We start from the raw sequence: 21,850 nt of genomic DNA on the forward strand, positions 1-21,850 counted from the left end.
ACAGTTTGGCTGAGTATAAACTAAAGTGAGCATATAGATCTAAGGTACTATCTAAATTGAATGTTTCACACTATTTGTTGAAGGATAATTCATTACCTCATGATTGTTAACTTTTCGAATAAAATGGACCAAGTCTATTAGTTTAACCATCAATTACGCAAGTAACAAGTCCTTTGTGCTGAAATGTGTATACTTAGTGAGTGACCTAATACTATTTTGGTGTTTGATTTTAGTTAAGTGTGGAGTGGGAGAGCATATTTAACCTTTGGTGTCAAGATACTAGGCTTTTAACTGAGAAAAGATTAACCCGTGTATATATTTCTCTATCTCTTGTCTTCTTCACTTTTGCAGCAGGGAAAAGAATGCTACATGAAAATCTGAGAAATAGGCAAATGATTTATAATGAGCACCCTTACTAGCTAGGCCTTCAGCCCTTCACCATTTCCCTCCTCAGTTAGTGCACATTAAACTTCACTGTATCATTGAGTATACCTACGTGACTATCTGATTCAAGAAAAAACTTGCTACACTTCAATGATGATCTCTCACAGGCATAGACTGATGGCGTGCCTACTGGATCATTGAATAATAACTGTTCTTTGTTTCAATAACCGAGCTACTCGGGTTGATCCCAGCTGCTCTCTGAGTTTGGGAGTTAAATGCCTTTTTAAGGATCTGTGTGGCTTAAAAGATCAGAGATAATCCCAGGCAGACTAGCCAGTTTTTTAAGATATGGATCTATGCTTCCTTCACTTTTCATTGTTCCAGGAGTCATGTAAATGATTTTCCTGTCGCAAGTGTGAGATCAGTATAATTTCTTAGAGTGATTATTTATTATTACATAACATTATTTTTTTTAATTAAAATTTTTAAAAAAATAATAATAATTTAGATTACCCAATTATTTTTCCCAATTAAGGGGCAATTTAGTGTGGCCAATCCACCTACTCTGCTCATTTTTGGGTTGTGGGGGCGAAACCCACGCAGACACGGGGAGAATGTGCAAACTCCACACGGACAGTGACGCAGAGCCGGGATCGAACCTGGGACCTCAGCGCCGTGAGGCAGCTGTGCTAACCACTAGGACACCATTACACAACATTATTAATGGATGAAGTTTGATAAATCAAAATTACCAGCTCAATTAATATCCAGCTTCAGTTTATTTTTTTTGCCCAGATGCCAAAGCTGGAGGAGAGAATAGTTTAAATAATAGAAGATGTTTGTTTTCATGAATTACTCTGATATGTGGTCCGAACACAATCTACACTGATCGCCAGCTTCGATACTTGTGAGGCATTTTTTCTGTCTCAGATAAGGCTTAATTACATTAGCAAGCAGAATGCCGAATCTCTGACATACCCTATTCGTTCCACTAATTTAAATATTCCCATTTTCCTTTTTTGCTCCCAAAAAATGTATTTAATCCTGTGCTAGCAGTGTCCCGTTAGCACTTGGCTCATTAATATGAGTGAGGGTAGAAGGCATGTCTGTTCTATTTAAACACAAGCCACAGGCTGAAAGCATCTGCGGGGAAGTATTTGTCCCTGGGACAGCTGAACAGTCTGAAAGGCTGACTGTACAGCTCAGCTGGCCAATCATTTTTGAGCTTTGGGCTCCTAAGAAAATCAACCTTTAAATGCAAAAGATGCAGGGGAAATCTGAAATAAGCACTGCAAATGCTGAAAACACTGAGTTCCGCCAGGATCTGTGGAGAGAGAAACAGAGATAATGCTTCAAGTCGATGGCCTTTTACCAGAACGGGTAAAACATTTATTTCTCTGTGAATGTTAGGATCTTTCAGTTTCATTCTAGATGTTGGATTGTGGCTGCTCCCATTTAAACTGTGCTTCATACACATATATATATATATATATGGGTATCAAACATTCATGGGATGGTGCACTCCAGTAGTGACCCCATCAAATTTTGAACGGTTAATGGGTCCAACAGGTGCCCATCTGCCCTGCAGTGCTGGAGGCTCTGTCAGTTATTGGGCGGGGGGGAAGGGTACAGCATCGCTCCCACACAAAAAAATAATGCTGCCATCTTCTCAGACTAGGCTTCTTTTCTGGTCTGGCATCCTAACACCAGTGGTGTCCGCTGAACCCGCTTAGAGGTTGGTCTCATCTGACCAGGCAGCATGGCCACTATTCTTGCAGTAGATCCTTTATGGGCCTGGGAAGCAAGAATTTCCAAGGAAGTCTCTGGCCTGGATTCCCTGCCACCGGTAATGGGAGAATCGGAATCGGCGCCGGGCATCGACAGGCGCCGACCCAGACACGACTCCGGTGGCTGGATTGAGGTTGCCGCCCGCATGCCAACGGGAGGAGGATGTAAATGAAGGCAAAGTGACCCATTTTCATCCATTTGGCGTGCCTGGCACACTATTTTCCAGCCCGCCGTGAGTTTCCGGCTTCCTGGGTCGGGAAGCACATCGCCGGAGATTACTACAGGTCTCACCAAACATGAGCCTGACATGGTGGACCTCATTGTGGGTCAGGCAGGTAACTCCTTAAGTGAGTTGCCCCCAAAGTCCATCCGATGGCCACCCTCTCCCCTCCCACAATGCACTACCTGCCAACCCCCTCATCCCCCCCCCCCTCAAGAGACCCCCTTAATAGGGAGTCCTCCCCCAGGAGTCCCCTAACTAAAGGAATACCCCCTTCGAGACCAACTTGAGGAACCCCCCACAGAGACCCCCTAACCAAAGGAAAAGCCCAAAGAGACCTCCCACAGATCACCCCCTCCCCAGAAAAGAGACACCTGTCTGGAAGCTACAGAGCAGTCCAGACAGGGGGCACTGAAAACAATTACAGCTGTAACACTTATCTGGAAGCTCACGTGTCCATTCCTGGAAGGAGAACATCCATGACCTGTGTTAAAACTCCTCAGATCCATCAGCTGCAAGCCATTCATTCATTTCTAATAGTGGGCTATGATTGACAGCTGTCACAAAACAGCTGCAGCCTTGATTAATTTATCTCCCTTCATGGATGAGCGACTCTATACGTGCTGAAACCCCAATGTTTATCGTGAGATCTCACGAGGTGTTCCCAGCATAGCACTCGCAAATTATTATTTTTTTTCATTTTTTCCCCTAAATTTAGAGTACCCAATTCATTTTTTCCAATTAAGGGGCAATTTAGCGTGTTAAATCCACCTACTTTGCACATCTTTCGGTTGTGGGGGTGAAACCCACGCAAACACGGGGAGAATGTGCAAACTCCACATGGACAGTGACCCAGAGCCGGGATCGAACCTGGGACCACGGCGCCATGAGACTGCAGTGCTACCACTGCTCCACTGTGTTGCCGCACTTGCGAAATTTAATGGCCTCATCACTTCGCTGAGTCGGGCGTGACGAGGCCATTCGATTGCACCATTTGACTCGCTTTTTAAAAAAATTTAGACTGCCCAATTCATTTATTTTCCAATTAAGGGACAATTTAGCATTCCCAATCCACCTACACTGCATATCTTTTGGGTTGAGGGGACAAAACCCACATAAACACGGGGAGAATGTGCAAACTTCACATGGACAGTGACGCAGAGGCGGGATCAAATCTGGGACCTCAGCGCCGTGAGGCAGCAGTGCTCTCTGACTCTCAAATGCTTGCACACTCTCTTCTCTCTGAGATATATTTTAGCAAAATTGTAACCAATCCTATAATGGCTTCCTATGGATTCTTTATTTCTCTGAGCCCACCTCCATGGCAATGTAAGTCACTTGGGCTTTGCATCTGGGTAGAAATGTTAATTTCAATAACACCCTGCGACCAAGGAGACTAACTAACTATCCATTGTCTGCATCGTTGCCCTGGCCATTGTCTACAGGTATGAATATCTTGCACTATTTTCCCAGTTAGACAACATGCCGTCCTCATCTCATCTTGAACAACTAAGCCACCCAGGTTAGTTCTCAACAGAATTCAGAACAGGTCACATGAACCTTTTCATTCCTCCATTTTATCCTAAAATAAAGACCGAGTCGCAAAGCATAACAATTTCTAATCCTCATATCTGTTCCATTAAATCTCTCCCAGAGCTCCAGCAGAAATGCTGAGGAAATTTAGTTTCCTCATTTTCCCTTTGCAATGATTGCTTACTGAATACCCCAGCCTAAAGCTCTCAAGATTGTACTGTGACATTTTAGAAGACTGAAAGAGCACAGCTTCTGCAGTACTGTACCTACCATTTTCTATGATTATCCAAGTGATTAGATTGTCATCTAAGCTTCATAACTCCGTGCCATGTGCAAATGAAATACTGCAGATGCTGGAAAACTGATATTAAAACAGAAAGTTCTGGAAAATCTCTGCAGGCGGCATCTTGTTGAAGCCAAGAGTCCAACCTGCTGACTGGGGATCCGGCAAGACACCAGCACTGCCTCTTTCTGGGAAAGCCCGCTGAACCACAAGCCAATCAGGCAATGGCAATGCTTCCTCTGGAATCAAGACCCCAATCAGAGGCTGGCATCTCTTTTGCAAAGCAGCTCCATTGGGGGTATGTGGCAGGCTGCTAGGACAGCCTCCAGTGTCCCAGGATCACAGAGCAACCCAGGCCACAGGTAATGAATGTGGGGTTGGGGTGGGGGTTTTACATGGTGGGGGTCATGGGGGGAGGGTTGCAGCAGAGTTATCAGCAAGGGCAGGGAGGTGGCTGTCAGTGGGCATGGCGGCAGGCCCACCTGCCAGTGGACTAATACCAGCGGTGGAGTGATGAGGCCCATAAGTGGTCAATAATTGAGGGCCTCAGTTGGCAGCAGGGTAGGATGGTTGACTATGGGCATTCCCACAAACAACATAATTCTTGCAAAGGTGGGAGGCAGTGGGGGAGTTCAGTTATGCCACCAGCTCACCTAATTATATGCCCTTCCTGCCTCCAAGCTTGCCACGAGAAGATTCCACCCAATATTTTGAGTTCAATATGACACTTCTTAGGAACAGGAAGACCTGGACTCAGAACGTTAACTTTCTTTCTCTACAGGTGCTGCTGGACATGCTGAGTTTTTCCAGTACTTTCTGTTTCGATTTCAGTTCTACATGGGCCGGAATTCTCCAATTCTGCGGCTAAGTTCTGACGCCTGCATGAAAAGCGGCACCAACCACTCCGGCATCAACGATCCTCAATCATCCGGTATGTTCCCCTTCCTAGGGGGATAGATAGGCGCCGGAGTGGCCCCCGCAGTTCCAGCCGGCGCGAAACAGCCGGCACGAGTTCGCTAAAGCGCGTGGGTCCCCGTCTCCTCACCGGCCCCTGAGCAATATGGCGGAGCCCTACAGGGGCCCGGCTCGGAGGAACATAGGCCCCCACGAACCAGGCCGCCCGCCGATAGTTAGGCCCCGATAGCACGCCATGCCACCGTGGAGGCCACCCCCCCCCCCCCCCACCCGGGGTCGGATCCTCCGCCCCCCCACCAGGACGGCTCCCGCAGACATACCTTCCAGGTCCCGCCATGTGGAACCATACGTAACTCACGCCGGCAGGACTCAGCCGAACTCGGCGGGCACTCAGCCCGTTTCTCGCGCCCCTCCAGAGATTCTCCGACCCGGCGCCGTTACCTCCTGAAGGTGGTGAAACAGCTGCTGCTGGGAAGGAACCCTGATTACTGTTTAGGCCTGGTGTTTGTTGCTCTTGGGATACCAAGATTGCATAATTAGTGATATTACTACTGCTGGTTAAGTGGTTGTCACATTCATCTCTTGAGAATTAGTATCAATCTAATGAAAAATAAAATTACAAAGGCTATGGTAATTAATTTTACTTCCTTATCTAAATTGAAAGGTTGTAAAAAGAAAATAGTAAGTAAAAACCCCACCCAATATATTATAATACAATTACCAACCAAACTCCTCGACCGTCTTTTCCTGGAAGTACATTTTCCTTAGAATGCATTTAGCCCAGTCAGTGCTTTACATGAGATTTAATTGTACATTCAATTTCTTTACTTTAATCTTTTTTAAACTGGCTTAGTATGGTGTGTAAGTACCCTATTTGGTAATATTTTAAATTAAACAATTCAAAAAGGCCCTTGATTCAAGTTCTTGTCAATGCTGAGATAACTGATTGCATGTAATGATATAGCCTTGAAAATTAGCTGCAATATACCTGGGGGGGGGCTAATCAACAAATCTTGATCGTTATTTAGTGACTAATGCTGGACTAATACTGATCAAAATGGAATCCGTATTTGCTATAATACCCTCTCAGATGAAGTAGCCCATCTTCATCCAAGGATGTGACTTACAAATTCTGATTGTCCACCTGTGGCATTCCTAGAATCACCGAGTTAGTGGGGCTGATTTTACTGGAGGGAATATTGCACGTACCCACCCTCCATTTGAGAAGAAAGGCTGGGCACTGTTGTGTTCTTTGTTTTAGTTCTTTCAGGATGGCGAAGGTTGAAGTGCTAACAAAGAGCATCAAGCTGTGTTTAATAAATGAAGCTAATTTATTACACCACACTGAATTAGATTCAAACATATTACTAAGGGATTAGCTAGGCGGCATGGTAGCACCGTGGTTAGCACTGTGGCTTCACAGCGCCAGGGTTCCAGATTCGATTCCCGGCTTGGGTCACTGTGCGGAGTCTGCATGTTCTCCCAGTGTCTGCGTAGTTTTCTCCAGGTGCTCCAGTTTCCTCCCACAAGTCCCCAAAAAAGATGTGCTGTTAGGTAATTTGGACATTCTGAATTCTCCCTTTGTGTGCCTGAACAGGTGCTGGAATGTGGTGACTAGGGGGTTTTCACAGTAACTTCATTGCAGTGTTAATGTAAGCCTTCTTGTGACAATAAAGATTATTATTATATATTATTAAGTAAAGATTACACTACGCATCTACACTGTTAACTATACTTTTAGTTCAAGTATCTCAAAACTACTCTGTCTTGCTCTCTTCCATGCTCTCCATCTATCTCCCAGAAACCAAGGAGGCATGTGATATTTATATGGTTGCTCCATCTAGTGATTAGAGTAGTAACATTACAATAACCCTTTATGTGCTTTACAATATCCACATATTGTGACAGGCACAATTTAATCAAAAAATCAGAGTCCGTTCTGGGTGGGATTAGCGGGGACGTTCCAGGTGCTTGCAGCCCTGGGAACGACCCGCTATCTAACAGCACTTAGTTGCTATTTCGGCCCCGGCGGGGATCGACCCCCCCCACACCCCCATGAAGCCGCACTTAGCGTCATTTCCTGCACTGAGCTTTGCAGAGTAGGAAGAAATCTCTCGAATACCACCGCCCCAAAGCCCAAACTCACCTTTGAGGGGATCCTCGGGGAACCCCCTCACCCATCTCATGGCAGGGCCTGATCCCTGGCGTAAGCAAAATGCCAGCCGGGCACCCTGGTAGTGTCAAGGTGCATGCCTTACAGTGCCAAGGTGCCCAGGTGGCACCAACAGTGCCAGGGTGCCAACCTGCCCAGATACTAGCCATCCAGAGGTCTCTGTTCGCCTGAGAGATGCCCCCAAGTGCCATTCTGCCTAATCCCTGGTTGAGGCGACCAGTGCTAGACGATTTCCTCCGTTAGGCCAATAGATGCCGGGTGGCCGTTCGATTCAGCGTAAGCACTTTACTGTGCAAGATTGGGTCCACCCATTGTGGGCATGATTTGATTCACGACGTCACGCGAGATCTGCTTAGATTTCGCAAGGCGTAACAATCATTGTGGATCGCGGAAGAGGATCCTGGCAAATCACGCCCGCTGTCTCATAACATGCTGTTAGTGGCCTAAGCAAGCAGAGAGTGGGACTTCCACCCCTCAATGCTCCTGCCTATGTGAACCGTCACCCAGTCTAATCAACCAGCAGCTCTAGCAGTTCTGGCAGCTCCAGAATTCAGGAGTGAATGCTTCTGGGATTGCAAGTAGTCCCACGTTGAAGAGAGCAATGGATCCTGAAGGACCTTGACCCAGGTAAGTCCTGGGGTGGAATCTTCCCATCTGGGACTAAGCCCGTTGGTTGGGGTGAGTATGAGGAGTGTTTCCCGCTGCGAAGGGTACCATGTAAACACGCCAAATCTTCTGGCTAGACCTCATAATTATGCTATTGGGTGTTCTATGCCGTATTCTGTGGTGGGGCAGAGCTGATGATGTTTAGTCTGTCATCCTACCTGGGTGCCATATTGAAAATGTGCCCAACGCTACTGACCCACTGTTGAAGAAAGAAGGTTGGCCTCCTGAAAAGGAAGTTGGGTCTTCCGGAACACTCTGAGACCACATTGTCCTAAGGGTGTTTCGTGCCGGCGGTGTTTCCCACTGGCACCGCAGAGAATCTCATTAGCGAGGTGCAAACAAATTTAACGCTGCCCTCCAGCGGGTTTTTCAATCCACAATGGCGGGCACCAGTGGATGATCAGCAAATGCGCGCTGATCTAAAAGTGATTTTTGGGCCTCCCGCAGAATTCTCACTTCTCTTCCCGCCATTGAATCTGCCGGGGGGAGTTTGGGAGATCTGCCCCTGGATTTTCCCATGTAATCCCTACAATGACGAAGGAGGCCATTAGGCCCATCAAGTATGCACCGGCCCTCTGAAAGAGCACCCTGCCTCGGCCCACTCCCCCGCCCTGTCCCCGCAACCCCGCATGTTGTTCACGGTCATTCCACCTAACCTGCACATCTTTGGACTGTGGGAGGCTCCACTGAGGTCTATGGGCTTTTGCGTGGCTCGTTCGCCCTGCATCCTGGGTACCCGCTTCAAGGGGTCAACTTCTACGTCGAATGGAGTGGGACAGAAAATCCACCCCTGAAGCTGTGGTTGAGGCAAGTTGAAAGGGAATTAGACGATTATCTGAACAAGGAGAATATGCAGGATTATGGCAAGAAGGCAGGAGAAAGGCGCAACGTCAATTGCACATTCAGAAAACTGGTGCAGATATGATGGGCTGAATGGGCCCCTTTGCACTGTACCAATTCTGGGATTCCACCTAGTTTCCGAAGAATGGCATCACGAAGAGTCTGGCCCTGTTTCTTCAGTGGTTTACTGCCAGTTTCTTTTGAAACAATAAACGAGTGCACTTTTCTAATTATCATTAAAATACAGATAGAACAGATATCTCCCTAATATACATTTAGATTAGAATTTGTATTTCTCTCAGTATAAGCACATTTCACAAAGAAAATACTGGAAATGCACTGCAAGTCAGCCAACAGGTGTGCGCGGTTCTGATGAAGGATTACACTGAAAAATATTTTTTTCTCTTCACGGATGCTGACTGATCTGCTCTGTACTCCTAACATTTTTAATTTCAGACTGCAGCGTTTGCAGTTTGTTTTCTTGTTTTATTTTCTATTTATTCAGGAAATACTTAGGTTAGAAATTGGCAAATTAGAACAACTACCATTTTGTTCAATTGCATATACTTTTGCCTTTTAGATTAAACTTGCTAACAATCTCAGGCGCGATTTACCGGCTGTGCCCTGCTGGAATCGGGAAGGGATGCGGCTGATAGATTCCCGGAGAGGCCTCTCCCGGGGTTCCCGATGGTCGTTATGACTCGCGAGATCCAACGAGATCCTGTGAGACGTTGCTATCTGGTTCAATTCATAGATTCAAAGAATTTACAGTGTAGAACAAGGCCATTCGGCCCATCAAGTCTGCACCGGCATTTGGAAAGAGCACCCCACTGAAGCCCACACCTCCACCCTATCCCTGTAACCCAGTAACCCCAGCTAACCATTTTGGACACTAAGGGCAATTTATCATGGCCAATCTACCTAACCTACACATCTTTGGACTGTGGGAGGAAACTGGAGCACCCGGTGGAAATCCACGCAGACACGGGGAGAACGTGCAGACTCCGCAGAGACAGTGACCCAAGGCGGGAATCGAACCTGGGACCTTGGAGCTGTGAAGCAACTGTGCTAACCACTGTGCTACCGTGCTGCCCAGCCACAATGGCGACACCCAGACTTGCAAAGTTAAATGAGTTTAAAATCCGCGTCAGCACTGGTTCGCACAAATGGGGACAAGGCGCAACAGCACTTAATTGGGGGGGGGTCTCCCAAGCAATTGGAGGCCTCCGGCTGGCTAGTATCTGGGCCGGGTGGAACCCTGGCACTGCTGATGCCATCCAGCCACCCAGTGCCACCTGGGCACCCTGGCAGTGCTGTCTGAGTACCCGCCTGGCACTGCCAGAGCATGGCACTGCCAGGCTGGCAGGGACACTGCCAGGGTGCCAAGATCGCGGTGCAATGGTGCCCAGGTGGCATCATTCCTGCCCCGGGAATTGGGACCGGGGGTGCCCTACCCGTGTGAGGTGGGGTGCGGAGGGAGGGACAAAAGGATTCCCCGACAGGCAAGATGGGGCATTGGGGGAGTCCGGGGTCACATCGGGGGGATCAAGAGATCGGAACACCCTTTGAAAATGGCGGTCCGATCTCTTCCTGTAACGAGAAACTCTGCCCATCGGAAATTACTCTAAATGCGGCTTCGGGGGTGGGGGGGGGGGGGGGGGGGGGGGGGGTGGTGGGGGATCCCTGCCGGGGCCTGAAAACACAACAGAATGCCTTCAGATAGTTGAGTCAAATGACCTCTCGAATTCCTTCCAGAATGGACTCTCTTTTTTTGATGTGGAGATGCCGGCGTTGGACTGGGGTGTGCACAGTACAAAGTCTTACAACACCAGGTTAAAGTCCAACAGGTTTGTTTTGATGTCATTAGCTTTCGGAGCGCTGCTCCTTCCGCAGGTGAATGAAGAGGTATGTTCCAGAAACATATATATAGACAAATTCAAAGATGCCAAACAATGCTTAAATGCGACCATTAGCAGGTGATTAAATCTTTACAGATCCAGAGATGGGGTAACCCCAGGTTAAAGAGGTGTGAATTGTGTCAAGCCAGGACAGTTGGTAGGATTTCGCAGGCCAGATGGTGGGGGATGAATGTAATGCGACATGAATCCCAGGTCCCGGTTGAGGCCGCACTCATGTGTGCGGAACTTGGCTATAAGTTTCTGCTCAGCGATTCTGCGTTGTCGCGCGTCCTGAAGGCCGCCTTCGAGAACGCTTACCCGGAGATCAGAGGCTGAATGCCCTTGACTGCGGAAGTGTTCCCCGACTGGAAGGGAACATTCCTGCCTGGTGATTGTCGCGCGATGTCCGTTCATTCGTTGTCGCAGCGTCTGCATGGTCTCGCCAATGTACCACGCTTCGGGACATCCTTTCCTGCAGCGTATGAGGTAGACAACGTTGGCCGAGTCGCACGAGTATGTACCGCGTACCTGGTGGGTGGTGTTCTCACGTGTAATAGTGGTATCCATGTCGATGATCTGGCATGTCTTGCAGAGATTGCCATGGCAGGGTTGTGTGGTGTCGTGGTCACTGTTCTGAAGACTGGGTAGTTTGCTGCAAACAATGGTTTGTTTGAGGTTGCGCGGTTGTTTGAAGGCAAGTTGTGGGGGTGTGGGGATGACCTTGGCAAGATGTTCATCGTCATCAATGACGTGTTGAAGGCTGTGAAGAAGATGACGTAGTTTCTCCGCTCCGGGGAAGTACTGGACGATGAAGGGTATTTTGTCGGTTGTGTCCTATGTTTGTCTTCTGAGGAGGTCGGTGCGGTTTTTCATTGTGGCGCGTTGGAACTGTCGATCGATGAGTTGAGTGCCATATCCCATTCGTACGAGGGCATCTTTCAACGTCTGTAGATGTCTGTTACGCTCCTCCTTGTTTGAGCAGATCCTGTGTATACGGAGAGCTTGTCCATAGGGGATGGCTTCTTTAATGTGTTTAGGGTGGAAGCTGGAGAAGTGGAGCATCGTGAGGTTATCCGTGGGTTTGCGGTAAAGCGAAGTGCTGAGGTGACCATCCTTGATGGAGACGAGTGTGTCCAAGAATGCAACTGATTTTGGAGAGTAGTCCATGGTGAGTCTGATGGTTGGATGGAACTTATTAATGTCATCGTGTAGTCGTTTCAGTGATTCTTCGCCGTGGGTCCAAAGGAAAAAAATGTTATCGATGTATCTGGTGTATAACGTCGGTTGAAGGTCCTGTGCGGTGAGTAGGTCCTGTTCAAACTTGTGCATGAAATGTTGGCGTATTGGGGTGCGAATTTGTTCCCCATGGCTGTTCCGTGCGTCTGGATGAAGCACTTGTTGTCGAAGGTGAAGACGTTGTGATCCAGAATGAAGTGGATGAGTTGCAGAATTGCGTCTGGAGATTGGCAGTTGTCGGTGTTGAGTACTGAGACTGTTGCAGGAATGCCGTCGTCATGGGGGATGCTGGTGTAGAGTGCCGAGACGTCCATTGTGACGAGGAATGTTCCTGGTTCAACTGGTCCATGGTTGCTGAGTTTCTGTAGGAAGTCCGTCGTGTCGCGACAGAAGCTGGGCGTACCTTGTACGATGGGTTTCAAGATGCCCTCGATGTAGCCAGAGAGGTTCTCACACAAGGTCCCATTGCCTGAAATGATAGGGCGGCCTGGTGTGTTGGCCTTATGTATTTTCGGGAGGCAGTAGAGATCTCCAATGCGGGGAGTACTGTTTTTTTGGTTAGATCACGCCCCGAGACTAATGAAAAAAGCTTATGAAGTTTGTCTAGTTAGTTTGTCTAGTTAAGCAGGAAGATGCAATACTTTATCTTTAAATTTTAGAGTACCCAATTATTTTCTTTCCAATTAAGGAGCAATTTGGCGTGGCCAATCCATCTAACCTGCACATCTTTTGGGTTGTGGGGGTGAAACCCACACAGACATGGGAAGAATGTGCAAACTCCACACGGACAGTGACCCAGGGCCGGGATTCGAACCCGGGTCCTCAGCGCCGCAGTCCCAGTGCTAACCACTGCGCCGCATGCCGCCCTAGGATGCAATACTTGATGTATATTTAAGATGTTTCACAGGAAGTTTTACTATATCAGTTTCCACTTCTGCATTATTTTTTTGATAATTAACCAAATGAGGAATGTATGAACAACTATAGTGTTTCCATACATCTGTTAAAATCAGTGCATTGGAATGCTCAATGCTAACGGGACAATGTGCTTCACACTCTCCATTTGTTTAATCTGACAGCCTTCCTTGCCCACTTGAGCTGTATTATTTGTTTTTGGGATTTCTTAGGTTAGCCTTCTTTGATGTGCAGGGAAGGCTTTGACCTTTATACTTTGTACTTTTCTGTGATTCTTCATTTTTTTTTCAACACAATCCTGAAGCTGCTGAACTATAGCCAAAAGCAGCTTGCAACCTTATGTAACAATGCTGGTCCCATAAATCTTAGTCACTTCAGTTATGGATTTGAAACCAGGCCCAGACTAGATTGATTGATAGTTGTGGTTAATCAGTTTTTTGTGCAGTCGGAAGAAGTTTATTGTACCAATTAAAACTGTTAATTTTGTAACCAGCAGGAAGGATGAGTAACAAGAGGAGATGAGTTTATAACTTTCAGGCGACATAAATGTTTTAAATCCCTCTTTTTGCTTTCGTACAAATCTCTGCCTGTTTAAAGTGAAAGAAACATAGCCTAGTGATGACAAAATAAAGACATTCTGACCAGAAGAACGATTAAATCTGAGACACAAAAACTGATGGCATGTAAATGTTTTGAAATCCATCCCTTTACTCCTCTGGTTATTTACATTAACACTACATTTCTCTTCCATTAAAAGACAAGTGTTATCCCACTTTGGAGACTTCAAAAATATTACCAGAAGGTACTGCATAAAGCTATATAAATAACGTAGTGACACTTCCATTCTTTCTTCCAGCTTGTAAAATTGGATACTACAAGGCCTTGTCGACAGATTCAAGCTGCTCAAAATGTCCACCGCACAGCTCTTCCACCCAGGAAGCTTTGACATACTGCATCTGTGAAAGGGGTTACTTCAGAGCTGAAAATGATCCCTTGTCTATGCCTTGTACAAGTGAGTCTCATTTTCATTTTACGTTTGGTCTCAATTGTTTTTTATAAGTGTAATTAGGTCCCTTATTCTGCCTGTGATTCCAACAATGAAGCAATTTTAATATCATAAATGTGCTGTGGTGCATTAAAGATCTAAATAAATGAACGAACAGTTGTGCTTTAATGGAATTTAAATCTGAACGGATTTTCATCTTTTGTCAACAAAGGGGATTGCTGGCATATTTAATTAAATTTTGCACTTAAAAGAGGACAGAGCATGTATTAGTTTGAAATGAGCTGTCAACAGTGGATATTTAGGTGTTGGTAGAGTAATAGGGTGTATACAAAGTAAACTGCATTGTGTTTAATTACACATTTAATTCAAAAAGAGGCAAGTGGGGGAAACAGACGCTGAGCAGTCGTAGTAGAAAAAGAACCACAGGGGATGGCCAAGAGCAATGATGAAAGAGGTTCTTTCAGGAGACCGTTGAAAGTGGGAACGAACTATTAAGAGAAAAGAGCTTCAGAGTTCAAGGTCACGGTGGTTAACAATTCTTCTGGCTATCATGACTGGTTGATTGAGCTGCACACTGCATGCACTATGATGCATTTTCAAAGATCGTCCCTATTGGGATCTCTGTTGTGTTCATGCCCAAAGTACCGGTCGCACTTGGCACACAGAGTGGAATGAGGGAATGGGGTAAGACATCAGTAAGCCAGAGCAAGAAGAGTCAAGGACACATGCTGAGATATGTAGGAAGGTGATGATGAACTCTGTCAGGAGACGAAACAGACAGGGTTAAGTCTGTTAATTGGATTATTTAGCTGTAATGTATGATCGATGCACCTGCTGTCCCTTTAGATGGAATTCTTAGCTATTGGATACCCCAAGAACATCAATGAGAGAAGCTGTTTTCAGTGTTACCCAAGATAGAGGTGCTCACGTGGACCCTGGAAACTGTCTGATGGATGTTTCAGTGTCAATAGACTTTTTGTACCTATGGGACTAGATATTTAAAACTAAAATCAATTTGATTTAATTGAAAAATGCTTGGGGATCAATCCTGAAATGAAGATTTTCCAATTCACTAAAGCATTGTCAGAATGATGTTAAAGTAACTTGAGTTTTATAGAACATCAGATTGCTTCATTAGTCTCATTGCATGGGTAATAGATCTAAAAATGAATAATAATTTGCACAATAATTAAATGTAAACATCAGTGACTTTGACAAGAAAAGGAAATGCCAGCATGGTTATCATATTGCAATAAAATGGAATTGCTATCGACCTATCAAATAGGTTTGATATGTGTTTCCAATACTAAATAATAGACTATAGAATGCAATGCTATGTTTTAATTATACTTTCAACTCAGAAACAAATCACATTGATTGGTTCAATGTTACATTGAATGATTCTTCACAAATGTTTAGAATTTGCATATGTTCCTTAATCTGACACCTGCAAATACAACTTTCTCAACAGTTAACTTTTTTACAGATAATTTGTTGATTTTTCAATCATGGAATTGAATTGTGGTAACCTTTTCACAAAGGAGCAGGGGCTAGATTCTCCACCCCGCCACGCCACAGTTCTACCCCGACCCGCCAACGGGATTCTCCGTTACGCCGGCCGGTCGATGGGTTCCCATTGTGGGGCAGCCCCACGCCGTCGGGAAACCCCCGGGCGCCGGCAAAACGGAGAATTATGCCGGCGGAGAATCCTGCCCCTGAGTTTTAGAAACCACATTGTATGTGCCTGTGATGTCTTGACCTACACACATTTGAAAAATGGGACCTTGATAAAGAGCCATGTATGGCTAATGTTGGTGCAGAGACAAATTCTGGAGAAGTATCTTACATCTTTAATGTTGCAAATTTTACAGTCTAATGAGAAGACCCTGCATGTGTTTAAAGGAACAATTTTCAGAAAAGACTTTAATCTAAGCAGACGTTTTTGTTAAAAGCATTGATTACTGTTGAGCTACAGATTATGCCGCTAAAAACTTTCCAGTATTTACTTCACATTGTTGTTCTGGATGTGGAAACACTGAGAGAAAATATTGACAGACAGGGTTAAGTATTCAACTGCAAGTGAGACCAGTATCGATCAATGAGGATAGTTATAATAGATGGGTATAACCTCATTTGGGATAAACTACAAAGAATTGAATTGGCTAATGTTTGTGGAGTTTAGAGATTAGAAGGCTGGCCCAGAGAGCTTTGGAGAAATAGAAGAGCCTGGAGGTGATAAAGGGATGAATGTGTGTTACAGCAGAGGTGTAAAAAGGTGGATGTTATGAAGCTGGAATTAGTCAACCTTTGTGAAGGAGAAGATGGGTAAAAATCTTGGGTTTGGAAAGATGAAAGATGCAGGTAGGGCAGTGGATGTTGTCTATATGGACTTCAGTAAGGCCTTTGACAAGGTCCCTCATGGTAGACTAGTACAAAAGGTGAAGTCACACGGGATCAGGGGGGAGCTGGCAAGGTGGATACAGAACTGGCTAGGTCATAGAAGGCAGAGAGTAGCAATGGAAGGATGCTTTTCTAATTGGAGGGCTGTGACCAGTGGTGTTCCGCAGGGATCAGTGCTGGGACCTTTGCTATTTGTAGTATATATAAATGATTTGGAGGAAAATGTAACTGGTCTGATTAGTAAGTTTGCAGACGACACAAAGGTTAGTGGAATTGCAGATAGCGATGAGGACTGTCAGAGGATACAGCAGGATTTAGATTGTTTGGAGTCTTGGGCGGAGAGATGGCAGAAGGAGTTTAATCCGGACAAATGTGAGGTAATGCATTTTGGAAGGTCTAATGCAGGTAGGGAATATACAGTGAATGGTAGAACCCTCAAGAGTATTGAAAGTCAGAGAGATCTAGGAGTACAGGTCCACAGGTCACTGAAAGGGGCAACACTGATGGAGAAGGTAGTCAAGAAGGCATACGGCATGCTTGACTTCATTGGCCGGGGCATTGAGTATAAGAATTGGCAAGTCATGTTGCAGTTGTATAGAACCTTAGTTAGGCCACACTTGGAGTATAGTGTTCAATTCTGGTCGCCACACTACCAGAACGATGTGGAGGCTTTAGAGAGGGTGCAGAAGAGATTTACCAGAATGTTGCCTGGTATGGAGGGCATTAGCTATGAGGAGCGGTTGAATAAACTCGGTTTGTTCTCACTGGAACGACGGAGATTGAGGGGCGACCTGATAGAGGTCTACAAAATTATAAGGGGCATAGACAGAGTGGATAGTCAGAGGCTTTTCCCCAGGATAGAGGGGTCAATTACTAGGGGGCATAGGTTTAAGGTGAGAGGGGCAAGGTTTAGAGTAGATGTACGAGGCAAGTTTTTTACACAGAGGGTAGTGGGTGCCTGGAACTCGCTACCGGAGGAGGTGGTGGAAGCAGGGACGATAGTGACATTTAAGGGATATCTTGACAAATACATGAATAGGATGGGAATAGTGGGATACGGACCCAGGAAGTATAGAAGATTGTAGTTTAGTCAGGCAGCATGGTCGGCACGGGCTTGGAGGGCTGAAGGGCCTGTTCCTGTGCTGTACATTTCTTTGTTCTTTGTTCTTTGTATGGGATTTGCAAAGTGTTGGATAGATGGTATGCCCAATCCTTTAGCCTAAATCACAGCAGGTATTTCCAAAATAATAAATTATAATAATCTGCATCAATGTCACCAGTAGACTTACATTGTACTGCAATGAAGTTACTGTGAAAATCCCCTCGTCGCCACACTGCTCCTGTTCGGGTACACTGAGGGGGAATTCAGAATGTCCAATTGACCGTACAAGTTCATCTTTCTGGACTTGTGGGAGGAAATCAGAGCACCCGGAGGAAACCCATGCAGACACGTAGAGAACGTGCAGAGTCCACACAGAGAATGACCCAAGCCGGGAATCGAACCCGAGTCCCTGGCGCTGTGAAGCAACAGTGCTAACCACTGTGCTACCGTGCGACCCCATATTTTCCACACAATGATCTGACGTGGTACAAAGGACGATTGCCTTTTGAAAATGCTTTCTTTTGCTTGCCTCGGGCTTTCTAGAAAAATTATAGACCTAATTTCATTGATTTTTAACCGCTTTTCTGACAATTCCCCCCCCCCCCAATTTTATTAAATACTAAATTTTGCTTTCTTGGAAGACCATTTCCGAATGCTGTCTGTTACAGGGAGTTTTTTCTTGTGCCATTTTGTCCGTTAGATTACATTTTCTATCATCACTGACCTTTCTCTCAGGCACTTGTGCCCTGCCCTTTAGAACACACTCCTTCAACTTTGTGTATAATTCCACTGTAAGATTGTTCAAAATGGTGACATGTTTGGTAAAAGAGTCAAAACAAGTGACATGCTGAAAGCCAGTTGTGTTGTTGCTAAATGGGCGACAGGACCTTATTCAGAAAATTTTTGTTCACAGACATTCAGTAAGGAATGTATTACCCTTTTCCAACCTGAAATTGGAAAAAAGCATTGAATGTAAATCTGTTTCACATGTTGAATGATAAATGGTGTAGAATGCCAAAGAAACTTTTGCTAACAGGTAATGTAATCTGAGCACCACCATTTGAATAAACTGGCCTCCAGCAAACTAAACACTTTCTATATCTGTTGAAAGAAATCTAGTAATGCTGGTGATATGTGGTTCTGTCAGGGAAGAAGCAAAAACAATACACAGTGATATTTTAAGAATATTAAAATCACTTATTTCTCTTGTTTACCATCCTTCATTTCCTCAGAAATGTGTCTTTCTGCTTTAATGAGTTGACAATATTTATCAGTTGATTTTACAAGCCATATCAGCTCATGGTCAAAAAATATAGGGTATCAGCTGGAAATGATGAAATTAAAGAGATTCTGAGATCATTCATAAAATCCCGTCCAAAACTTGAGACGTAGGCTTTTAAAGACCAGTTTTGAAATGAGACATTTAAATAAGGAGACTTTCTACTTAATTGAAATTTTTCTCATCACCTTTGCATAATATACTTGCAATATGCTCCAGTGCTGGAACGTTTTTCTCCTCTATACCAAATAGCTTCCACAGATAAAGCATGGAGCAGATGCAAAACAGTAGAATTTGCATAAAGTTCTTACTTTCTCCCTTTTGTTTACATCCCACATCACTCACACACAACCTTTTCCGTTACTTTACAAAAGGCTGTGACTCAGTCGAGGTATTGTTCCACATCTACAGGCATCCCTCTGGTGTCTTGACCAAGAGTAGCCCTTCTTCATATTTGAGCCTGGGAAATTGAGTGGTGGTAGACTGTTTGGTCATGAGACCATTCATAGACCCTGTCATCACTAACTATCTGTATACACACTTCAGCATGGAAGTCACAATACTTCAGTAAGGACGAGTCAGTGGCACAGGAGGTGAGGGTGATGTGGAGTGGGGTTGGAGGCATGGAGGGGTAGACGAGAGATCCAAGGGAGGACAGAAGGTGGGGTCAAAGGTACGGAGGAGTAAAGTGGGAGGGACCTGGTGTCCTGGATGTGGTGAGTGTTGGGGTGGTGCATGGGAACAGCCAGTCAAGGTAAGAAAATGAGGGGCTGAAAGATGGTGTTAGTATTGTCTAGGTGTGCTCTTTTCAGGGTGTTGGCTGGCGGAGTCCATGCTGGGATTTGAGTTTGCCTATCACATTTCAATTGTCCCCATTTAGAGTGCTCAGACAATCTTTGTTACAATGCATAGAAATGAGGGCCGTCTGAGCCTACAGGTTCGACCATGTCCCACAGAGTGGCAAGTACAACACTGGCATGATACTGACATGAACATTCACTCAAGATTGAACAGGAAAGATACAACATTGTTTCTTCCACAATAAAGAAAATGTCCCAACGTTCCTGTAACCATTAATACGTGCCAACCATGACGCATTGCAGTTACATTTGGCTCTCTAACTAAGCTAGTCGCAACAAATAATGATGATGCACACATGAATAAAGTGAAACCAGTGTAATCTTGAAAAATACCCTTTGTGCTTTCAAGTCTGATGTTAGATGGAGTTGGGCAGGAAGGTTTGGGCCATGATGCAGAGCGTCCTTGTTTGACCAGGAAGCATAAGACCATAAGATACAGGAGCAGAATTAGGCCACTTGGCCCATCGGATCTACTCTGCCTTTCGATCATGGCTGATATGTTCCTCATCCCCATTCTCCTGCCTTTTCCCCATAACCCCTGATCCCCTTATTAATTATTATTAATCGCTGCTGCGTTTTCAGCCAACAGCTGGTTTCACTACTGAAAAGCTCCCTACGCCGCAGAGTTGCACATCTACGCGGCTGACCCTTTCAATTCTAATTGTAATCTCATGGGAAATTGGAGAGAGCAAGAGAGTAGAAGTACTTCCACTTCCAGTTTTGCTGTCTGCCACTGACATAATTCTGCCCAATAGCGGCTGAATCTTGAGTATTGTGCCTGAGTATTTACCTATTAAATTAGCTGCTACTTTTCCAACAGTGACTACTTATCAGAAATACTCAACTGGCTATATAGAGCCTTGAGTTATCCTGAAGTTGTGTAAGGCACTATATAAATGCAAGTTCTTGCTTTCTATTAACCATCAGGGAGCCATATTAAACCTTATTTTTACAGATTGTTGCTCTGCATTGAATTTGGATTGATTCCTGGTAGATGTTATCTTTCCAAACAGTAATTCTATTCGCTCAAAGTAAATCAGGAGACTTTATTTCAACGTTGTGCTGTTTTTACAGGACTGGTTAAAGCATTTTTTGTTAAATTCATGTTTGGATATTTTAACCTAGCCATTAATCCATTGAGAATAAGCACAAAGCATTAACCAGTGTAATCAAAATACAGCGCAAAAGGAAATAAAGCCTCATGATGGCAGAAGTCATCTTCGCTCTGTTTTATTATTTAATGTGATTTGTTATGTTCTCGGTGTGACATAAGCGGCTTCCTTGTGGTGCACTTGACAAAGGAAGGTTCAGACGTGGAGAAAACTTCAACACGTTTATTAAACTATTTACACTTCTATTACTCGGGTTTGACAGTACTGCTAATCCTACTATAGCTACCCAGACTGACTAACCAGTTGCTGCAATCCATGTGGTGGGTGTAATATTGAATCAACCCTGTGTCTCTACTCACTGACTGTCTCCACTGGAAAGAGGCAGATCAGGTGTGTGGTGTCCTTTATATATGGGTTGGTGTAATGCCCTCCTGTGGTGGTGTCACCTCTGTGTGTATCGTGAATGTCCATTGGTCATGTCCTATCTAACTGATCTATTGGTTGAGTGTGTGTGTGATGTGTCTGGTGCTCCCTCTAGTGTCTAGCTAGCATACATGCATTTACATTGATGCACATCACCACATCCTCCCTTTTTTATATGTTACATATTTTCTGTACACTTGAAGAAAATTGAATAAAAAACAGGTAGATATGTTAAGGTATAAAGGTATATACAAGTCATGGGAACAGTGATTAAACAATAAGTCCAAATCATTCGTGTGAATCCAAAAACCATCAATCATCATGGTCAAATGTCTCTCTTGTTTATGAATGCCATCAATGTCCCTGTGCCACAGGAACCAAGAAGTGGTCAAATCACTTTGCTGTCTGATTTAGAGTCCCTTTCTTTTTTTGATATTTGTAATGATGCTGTCGGGTGGCACCTTGTAGCTGATAAGGTGTTGACATTGAAGGGGTACCATCAACAGTATCATTCGAGGTCATGGATGTGCCATATGTTGAAGTTGGATAAGACTGTACATACTGGTTCTGGCCACGTGCTGTGCAGAAAGGGTGATCCTGCTGAGAACCGTTGAAGCTTGTCGAATAGGAAACAGAATTGCTGCTCGCATAAATACCTGGTGATGGTGTGAAACTAGAACCTTGCATCTGAAAAGAATATGCCGTCTGGCCAGGCTGGGGTGCAGCAAACCCTGGGCTGTAACTAAGGCATCCAGTCTGCAGTGCAGATTGCGCTTGCGGTAGTCCTCCTCCGGTCTTGATTCCATTAGTGGGCAAT

The 21,850-nt window shown here is 45.0% G+C and overlaps 1 protein-coding gene across 1 annotated transcript in view; it reads left to right on the forward strand.

The window, feature by feature from the left end:
- LOC140389907 (ephrin type-A receptor 4) overlaps positions 1 to 21,850 on the forward strand; it is a 163,709-nt gene that overhangs the window by 58,658 nt on the left and 83,201 nt on the right. The window contains exon 4 of the mRNA XM_072474546.1: positions 13,708 to 13,863. Coding sequence (XP_072330647.1) covers positions 13,708 to 13,863 — 156 coding nt within the window. The remainder of the gene's footprint in view (positions 1 to 13,707; positions 13,864 to 21,850) is intronic.

Source organism: Scyliorhinus torazame, chromosome 14 (genome assembly GCF_047496885.1).
Source record: "Scyliorhinus torazame isolate Kashiwa2021f chromosome 14, sScyTor2.1, whole genome shotgun sequence".
In the NCBI taxonomy this organism is placed as follows: domain Eukaryota; kingdom Metazoa; phylum Chordata; class Chondrichthyes; order Carcharhiniformes; family Scyliorhinidae; genus Scyliorhinus; species Scyliorhinus torazame.